Here is a 9329-nt window from a genome sequence, read left to right as displayed (position 1 = left end):
TAACTTAACTATTTATCTATAGTTCAACGTTTTAGAGGTGAAAATATTTTGCAATTTTCATTATTCTTTGCATAAAAAGTAAAATGTGCATGTTTCTAAAAATGTACCCTCTAACTATATGATCTGTACATTCACTCGTCAGAATATAAAGTGTATTTTTATGTTTATTTCTGCTCTATACGAGCTGTGAAACTGGGAATAACGTCCTGCAGCGTGACGCTGGTGAACACCCCCCTCGTGTCGCAGCGGTAGATTTGTATCTGTGAAGAAGAAGATGGGGGACGACTTGGGGGACGAGTGGTGGACTCACGAGTCTAATACAGGTATTTTAAAAACTATTTAAAACTCGTATTGTCCTCCGGTTGTCATACATGTTCTTGCCTGAGGTTGTCATGGTTCAGTTTGGTCGTAGTGGTCGCTCTTGAGAGTTGATGCTAACTTCCGGCTAATGTTAGCTTGCTAGCACAACACTGAACTCACGTGAAGACGTTTAAAGAATATTTAGACGTTTGGATTATATTAGATGAAGTGTCAGTAACGACTGATCTCGTCTTTAAAATCTACAAGTAAGGACTGTTTATATTAACTTAAACTGTGTGTTGTGAACACGTGGGTATAGTATGACCTGCTACAAGCGTGGTTGTTTACGTTTTTGTTCATTTTTAATGGATTTTTCATTTATTAATATTTCCCGGGCATTTCATTTTAGTAGAATTGTGTCATGAAACGATCTGTTTATATGTATAAATAGAGGAATCAATGCCATGTGGGGATGTGTTACCATTCGCTGTCACTAGAGGGCAGCCGTGCTCTCTATGCGTTTCTTGTATTGGTTGCACGCTTAAATAAAAAACGTTAATAATTGATTTATTTTTATTAGTGAATTAATTATGCTTTCGATATTGTTTGATCTGTCTATTGTATTTGAAACTTGCCTTTTGTTGTTGTTTTGTCAGTTGGAAAGGTTCGAGAGTGGTCATGAAAATGTAAATAAAAACCAACACCAACCTCTATAGCAGTTGTCCCCCACCTCCCGGTTCTACAGAAAGAAAATAATTTATATAATTTCTGCTCTATTGTTTTAAAACAAAGGTGGTGTTTTCTCTGAAGTATCACCAGCTTGTGACTCTTAACACCTCAAGATAAATGTTTCAGTCAAGTTTACTCAAACAAAAGAAACCTGTAAAGTGGTAAAATGTTTCTATAAGAAGGTCGATCTGTGAAAATAATGCCCACATTAAATCGATCCGTGGGGCTAAAAAGGTTGGGGACCCCTGCTCTACAGCTCAAGAGTAGAACAATGACATGTCTGTGTGATCTTAGTCACTTTCTCCACAAGTAGAGCAGCAGCATTTTATAATTTTATCGCTAAAGTTAACTAAAACTGAAATGTATAATTATGGAAACATGCAGTCATACTGTCATTTTACTCTACTAGCATGCCTTTTTAATAATGGGTTATAAAGTCAAAGTGTTGAAAAGTCTTTAAAAAAGCAATTGCTAAAAGAGTGCATGGATCTTATGAACTCACAAAGCATATTTTCTTCATAAAACTAACAATAAACTTGGCCTCTCTATCCAACAAATCTTCATTAACTTTCTTTCGCTTAATTTTTTTAATTTTTATTCCATTAAAGTGTAATATTTAGCAAGTGATGTATCCAGAGCCTAGTTTCTGACTTTTCTTGTGAAATTTTAACAGTTTGAACATGAGGTTTAAGTTAATATATTTGTTAAGGCCAACACTATCGTTGTGATCTAATATCATACTAAAGTTCCCTAGATTACACATTTCATTAACCTTTTGGCTAAATTCTTTAAACCCTAATTTGAAACCTTATATTTGATATTAGCTGGTGTAGCACTTCCTAGTACTTGTGTGGTGACTAAAAGCATCTAAATGCAATAATACTAGTGAGATTCACATACAAACTGTTATCACCATAATTAGACTTCAACCTTATTTTTCTTTTCTCCTTGCTTGTAATTTTAGTTTACCAATACATACTTTACATGCTTCTGTTTAATATATATTCTTTAATTCACTATTTCTTAATCGTAACATTATAATGTTGAATTGTTTAGCTTCTTTCAGTTTTAAATTAAAAAACAATTATTATTTATCATTCATTGAAGTTTTCATTCTTGACTGTTCTTTAAAGAATAAATGTGAGACAGTGAACTGTGAAACAAATCTTTATTTTTTTCAAATCCCCATTCCAAAACATAACATTCAATATTGTATAGAAGCATGATGCAGACAGTATAGTTGCATGCAGATAAAAAATGCTAAATGCATTATTATTTTTAGCTAAATAATGTAAAATATAACCAAAAAAAGTATCATGTATGCACAACGTGTAAAATCTCCGTAACATGTATGTGTACACTTCTGATGTTCCTAACCTTGGTAGGTGCTCAGGGTTCTCTCCAGCACCATTCAGCATAGGGGGCCCCTACGCTGTGATTTTGATCCCCTACGGTGTGAAATGGGCCCGGCGCTGTGCCTCAAGCGGCGTAGGGGGGATTTTCTTTATTTTCTACCTTTTATTCCACAAAATGTAGCACTCAAAAGGCAGGAAATAGTGTTTGAGTGTTACAAATTCCAAATTTCACGGGGGGTACACCCCCTACAGTACTTGCGCTTTTGATGCTACCCGTGCGGCAGCCTACGCTGTTAAAAAATCCTGTTGATCCCTTGTGCTGTTGTTGTTTGATGTTTTTTGAATAAGGCAATTTTAATGACATTCGTAAATATTAGTAGCGTCAATTCCTGTCAACAAAACAAAATCCACAGTACTTTGATCTTATGAGTACTACAAGTATGAAGATAAAAAAGAAACGCGTCCGACTGGTCACATCGGCCATCTACTGTTGGTCGAGAGTGATGTAGGTGATGTAGAAGGAGAAATGGTGATGCTGCTGGTGATCTTGCCAACACCTGTAACGTGGCAGCCATTGGCGAGGACTTGAGTAGTTTGCTCATGTCGCAAGTAATAAGGTCCACCAGACTGAGGGATGCTATGAGGCTGAAGGTACGGGCTCCCCAGGTGGATATGGATCTTGCTGTCCTCCGTGGTAATAACACTCGGACTCTGGTCCGTACAGTTGGACTTGAGGTGCGGCCAGTTGCTCTTCTGCTCCGGACTCTTGCCAAAAGCAGCTGGATTTGTGCCGTCTGCGGGGTCTGGCGAACATGTTCTGACCGTGAAGATCTGGATGGGAGAGTTATTGTGGTCAGGTGTCACAGATCGGGATGAATTGGGGCTCAACATTCGAGAAACGGGCGCTCCGTTGTACGTGGAGTCTGGGCTCGAAACTGGAGATTTTGAGCTGAGGACTGGCATAGTGGAGTTTTGAATGATGGTAATTCTTTGCTTCGGTGGGGTTCCTGTTGTGGGAATGACCGCTTTGCTGGTAAAGGAAGTTGCTGTGTCGGTGGTCGGGCTGCTTATTTCGAGGGTAGCACTGTTGTGACTGTGGTGTGGAGTGACTTTAATGTGAAGAGGTTGACCCGGAGAGTGTGTCAGCATCATCACTTCACCGTTCACCTGGGGTTGGGCGTTATCCAAGGTATTCATATTTTTGGCAAGATATTTGTTGGAGGCTTCCACGTTATGATTTGGATCAACCTTAATTTCCTCATTCCCTACATAGCCTTGGGTGGTATACTCAGAGTACTGGTCTTCTTCTGGCTCTGTTTGAATCTCTTTGGAGCTTAGGTGAAGCTCCTCATCGTGCTCCCTGTAAGACTCGGTCTTAGCTTGTCTGATTCTGTTCAGCTCACCACTCAGCTCTTTCTTCTCTCTCGCCAGTTCTTTGTTCCTGGCTTCTTGTTGGACCAACTTGTCCTGCAGTGTTGAGTGATCGGTTTGGACCCTTGTGATCGACTCCTCTGTCCCCATCAACTTTTGAAGTTTTTCCTTCAGGGTATTGATTTCCCGTTCATACAGCCTGGACTTCACTTGTTCCTTCTGCAAGCAGCAGAGAAGCAGGTGCTCCTGGTTAACCTCGTGTTTTTCCGCCTGCTGGTATCTGGAAAGCTCCTTTTTGGCAACTTCTAGTTCCTTGGTTAGAGTTCTGCATTTTGTCTGCTCATCCTTGAACCTGATCTCTAGTGACTGAAAATCTTTTTCCACCTTCATCAGCTCCCGATCTAGCATTTGCTTCTCCTGCAGTCTTTTTTGCAGCTGGTCTAACTCCTGGGTTAATTGTTTGACTCTGTTTTCTTCGGTTTGGCAGTGATGGTTGTAATTGACGTGGAAATTATCTCCCTTTTCCTTCCTGTTTTCTAAAACCAGCATCCTCTTTTTCATGAGCGTGATCATGTTCTGCAGCTCCACATTCCTGTCTTCCGCTGCTGTTAATCGGCCTTGGAGCTCGTCCTTTTCCTGCCCTATGACCAGGATCCGTTTTTCCAGCTCAGCCTTTGACCTTAGAGCTTGCTCCTCTTTGAATCTTTCCGCAAACACTGTCGTGTTTCCCTGTTCTGCTTTTTTCCCCTCCTTTCGGTTGAGTTTTTCTTCAGCTTGCTGTAGCCTCTCTGCCATGGCCTTTCTTTCCTCCACCAAAGCCACGGTCAGTGAGCGCAGCTTTGCCAAGTCGTTTTTAACAGCTGCCTCACTCCTCTCCAATTGACCTTCAGCCACCTCCAGTTCCCTCACTCTGTTTTTCATGGTGTCAACTTCTCCAGACAATATCTTGTTGGCATCTCTTTCCTTCTCCAAACTACCTTTCAGAAGGGTACACTCTTTTTTACTCTTGCCTAAAGCCCTTTCTATTCGGTCCAACTCGTCGATCCGCCCATTAAGCTTCTCTACCTCGTCCTTCAGCGACGAGCAATTTTTGGTCTCCACATCCAGCCGGCGTTCTAGCTCCAGGCACTGATCTCTCATTCGTACGAACTCGTCATCCTTTCCATCCATCTCCACCACTCGTCTTCTTAACACCTCCATCTCCGATAGCGTGCTCGGGGTCCATGTTTCCCGTCTCAGCGTCCCCTCCAGGTTATCAGACTTATTCCTGGGAAATACAATCTGCTGCCTCTGCTGCTGATTCAGATCATATAGTTTTGCCGTCATGGTTTCATGGGTTTGGGAGAAGACCTCGGGGCACAAGAGTTGTAGCGCTTTGTCAGCGCTAAACCTTTGCTTGATATCGTCAGTGATGGCTGTCAACACTTTGACACGATACCTTTGTTCCTCCAGCAGGTCGCTCGCACACTGCTGGTCATTTACGATCAGCAAGGCGAACGCTTTGAGCGTCTTCAGTTCCTGGATTAAATCAGAGACTTTCTTTGCTTGTTTCTTCTCTCTCAAATCAAAGTATTGTCTTTCCTTTAGGTTCAGGAGTTTCAGTCTGTAGAGAAACAAAATGAATTACAAGTTATTGTGTTTCAAATAAACATTTTGTGTGCAAGGTTTCTTTTTCTTTTCTTTTTGGGTAATTCACTTCGATATAATTGGAATTAAATTACTTTCTGAGGCCTGGTAATGAGGGTACTATAACAAAATTACACATAATATATACAAGCTAAATTGTGGAGTTGGATGGTAGACCTGAAACTACTATTTGGTCAGCAAGGAAGAGCTTTAGGCCATCATTCTGGAACACTTAGTTTGGCATGTTTCTCTTTCCCAGGTTTCTTTTTATTGATGGTGCAACATTTGCCAGGAAGAGTCTGCTGGCTTTAGCCGGCCCTAGTTTGCCTCTGCTTTGACTATTTTGGGTTTTTTTTATCTTGTTTTTAACTTGAATACAACATGTACCTATTTTCCGTGCACTAATTTAGACCACCTTAACATTCTAAAGAACAAGATTTTTGTGTAGAAGAGTGAGTTTAAAAAATAGGCCTACAAGTACTGCAATGATATTGAAGTCAACTGACCAAGTGCGTTAATGCAACTCAAGCAAAGAATTGTGGGATACGTGGCACTTCACTCTGGATAAGGAATTTCACCGTTCATGCTTAATGGAAAGACTTATCTAAAGTATTTAATTTATGTTTAATACTCAACGATTGGTAGGGTTTTGGTTGTGACGATAAGGGACACAAATCTGAAGCGCACATGTATGGACTGGCTTAAGTGACTATTACACATCTCCCTTATTATGGGACACAACAAATGAATAACCTTCTAGAATAATTTAAACCATCACATGTATTTTTTATTACTAATGTGATAATGGTCAATGTGCAGTTTGTACTTTTCCCTTATCTTATTTTTTGTGTAGTGTAAAAACACATTTATTAACGGTAACTAAATAAAACTTTTTTTTTCTTTTTTTTATACAAAGCTATCCGTGAGTGTGTGAGGTTTGATTCCAAATATCAAATAAATAAAACTAAAAACAAATGAATAAATAATAGGTCTCTTTTAAGACAAAGACAAACTTGCTTTTTTTAAGTTGGCATTATTGAAAGGATAGTTCTAGACAACTGCTTATGGATGAACACAATTTATTACTTATTATACCATGTTCTAAATATTATAATCATGCTCAGAACAACAACTTATAGACCAAGTATTGTGTAAATATATATATATACATATTTAGAAATGTAAACGGCTGAAACATACTGTATAACAGCTTCATAATCAGCGATTGTTCTGCAAAATCAATTAAATAAACATTCATCATTATAGCGAGCATGATGTTGGATATATTTGGGCCATTACTGCCAGCACTAGTAACGCATATCTACCACTTAACATTTGTTTCATGTTAGTACAAGGTACTTTTAGCTTCAGTCATATAGCCCAAATAATTTCCCGAATCAATCACTTGCAACCTAAATATTTACATAATGTTGAAATGATTGGGGATTTCCAGCGGGTCCAAAAAACCGTGAGCGTGCACATGTACAGCTTTTTAATTTCAGGCTTGGATGTTGGCCTTATTTGCTGAATATATTTCCGTGCACGTCTCTAGGCCACATGCTTTACAATGTTTTGACTAGCATGGCAGATGGTCCCTTGGCAGGAAGTCTTTGTTAATTAAGAAGTTTCTCTACCCTTGAGTACCCCGAACACACTGGATCCAATCACCCTCCTCCTGCGCAAATCAAATGTACCTCGAACGAAACTGCACTCTCATGTAAGAGAGGGAGGAATTCCCCTTGTTCCATAAGTAATTACAGACTGGATAGATTTACCAAGCACTGTCATTCCTCACATTTCCCCAGATGCAAACCAGAATGTACCGTCGCGTTTATACACAGAAACTGTGCTTCATGTTGCGGCAGAAAGGGCAAACCACCAGCCTTGTAATGTCGTGATTATTAATTAGAGTAATTCAAACCTCCCGTGTTGCTCGCTGCGAGACTTGTGTGCTTGAAACTCTTATTTCCTTCAGCATATTAGCAGGCGCCTCAGATGGGCTGTGAAACCTGCATTCACTTCAATAGGTGTTTTAACAATGCCAGGCAACGGAGGCAAAACAACCCGTTTGGGTGAACTTAGGTGAGACTACAACTGTGCTCACAACTGAATTTCATTTAAAAAGAATGTTTGTTTCCCACCTGAAGTTGCTCATGAATGAAACTATTTTTGATAAAATTTTGCACTTATGTTATTTCATTATTTTATTCTGTACTTCCACACCAAAATGGAAAAAACATTTCTGATTCTGATTATGTCTGCGATACAATCTGTCATTGAGGAAATTTAATTTTCTTTTTTTTTTCTTCTTTATAACTATGATTATGAAAATGGCTTGAAACTAATGAAATAACTAATTGCTTATTATACCCAAATTATCATTAATTGGCTAAATAAAATTATATATATATATATATATATATATATATATATATATAACAATCATGTATGTAATTGCAACCTATTTAAGTGTTTTTAACATTTTAAAATACAATTTTGCATTTTATTTTACTGCTTTACTAACAAACAAAATGTGTATGAGTAAATGCTAAAATATGTTATTTAAAAAGTAAAGTTTGCATTTGATCGATATGCTAAAAAGTTGTGAGGGAAAAAAATCATAAGTCTGTTTTACATAATAACTACTCATCTTTAAACATGTGTAACTTATCATCCGCATTTTGTGGCTAAAATGTTGATTTTTGAAATCCATTTCTGGGTTATACATACTGGAACTTGATGTTAAATAACTTGTTGATTTTTTGGGAGTTGCCGTAACATGCTCTTCACACGAGTCAACAAATGTAATGTTATTTTAAATACCGTGGTATTATTCTAGAATTAGCTGCTCCAATAGCTGTTCCTACCTTGTATTTGCTGGCCACTTTCCTCTGCAGTCATCAGAGAATAAATTGTCCTTACACCTTCAACTCCCTTTCCCGGAGATCCCAGTGATGTGGACATTCCATCCAGAAAACCAAACATTATGAGAAGTACTCTGCACACAGAGTTTCACTCACAGTCCATGGCACCCATGACATCATCAGCAAGCCCTTTTATGGGTATAAGCTCTGCTGCTGTGCATGTGTGTGTGTGTGTTTTTGTTTTACTGGAGTTCAGCCTGTTCCAGATGAGGTCATTTCATTGCTGATGCCAAAGAGGCTAATAGGAAGGACAGAATGTGTTGGCATGTCTTAGAAACTTTAGCTCATTTAGAAGCATGCAGGCTGTTTGTGTGTGTGTGTGTGTGTGTGTTCAAGTGAGCGACATGGTGTGTTGTAGCAGCTTTGCCTGGGGCCTGATAACCTGACTGGGAGATGACATCATCCGTTCATAGACCTACAATTACATCCATATGTTTCTGTCTGTGATTCCTCAGGCCCCACACCCTTTTGTATCTCTTTCTGTGTTTGTCGTTTGGTGTCTTTCCCAGACTATGTTGTTGTTTACTGAATTGACTGCAACACGTTTCCCCAAATCTGCAGTGTCAATATGCTGTCAAGCTCGGCACCCAGGGATTGAGGATTTTACTTGAGTGTACATAAATGTTTTACCTCATCAGATCGCTGCTGGAGAAAAACTAATGTAGGTCGGTATGACAAATCTTTTCCCTGCTGGGATCGCTCCTGGTTCCTGCTTGTACTGTTTGATATACCTTTGGAGTTTCTCTTTCCCTGACTAGCAAATCCATCCAGCCTATTGAATTAAAGCCTTCTCTCGTGGGACTTTTTGTCACTGCAAAAGTATTTGCAATACACACGGCTTTCCTCTGTAGGCATTTGTTTTCTCAAGGCTCTATTCAGCAAGATGGAAAATCCTTCCACATTGCCGCAGTCTTTTGTGAGATTTTGTTCTTGTCAGGCAAGTCTGGGTGACAACATCTCCATCTGGCTTTGGCTTTGCTTAGCTGCATGATTTATTCAAACATATGCCTCCTCCATAGCTCTA

General features: G+C 39.2%; 2 protein-coding genes across 3 annotated transcripts in view; one reads left to right on the top strand and one right to left on the bottom strand.

Moving 5' to 3' along the window:
• The first annotated feature begins 238 nt into the window (after positions 1-238).
• cmss1 (cms1 ribosomal small subunit homolog) overlaps positions 239-9329 on the top strand; it is a 29926-nt gene continuing 20835 nt past the window's right edge. For both annotated transcript variants that reach the window (XM_087804181.1, XM_087804180.1), the window contains exon 1: positions 239-323. In XM_087804181.1, the coding sequence (XP_087660307.1) occupies positions 275-323 (49 nt within the window). In that variant the 5' untranslated portion in view covers positions 239-274. The remainder of the gene's footprint in view (positions 324-9329) is intronic.
• LOC148068625 (filamin A-interacting protein 1-like) lies at positions 2207-5354 on the bottom strand. The gene has a single exon (XM_087804303.1). The coding sequence runs from the start codon at positions 5079-5081 to the stop codon at positions 2856-2858; it is 2226 nt and encodes a 741-aa protein (XP_087660429.1). The 5' UTR covers positions 5082-5354; the 3' UTR covers positions 2207-2855.

The sequence above is a fragment of the Callionymus lyra genome, chromosome 12, assembly GCF_982586985.1.
Source record: "Callionymus lyra chromosome 12, fCalLyr1.hap1.1, whole genome shotgun sequence".
NCBI classification, from domain to species: Eukaryota; Metazoa; Chordata; class Actinopteri; order Syngnathiformes; family Callionymidae; genus Callionymus; species Callionymus lyra.
The sequence above is the reverse complement of the archived record's forward strand: the minus strand, read 5'-3'. Positions and strand labels throughout refer to the sequence as shown.

Excerpts from the sequence above, each read along its gene's own strand:
- LOC148068625 (XM_087804303.1), bottom strand. The coding sequence starts at position 5,081 with ATGACGGCAAAACTATATGATCTGAATCAGCAGCAGAGGCAGCAGATT.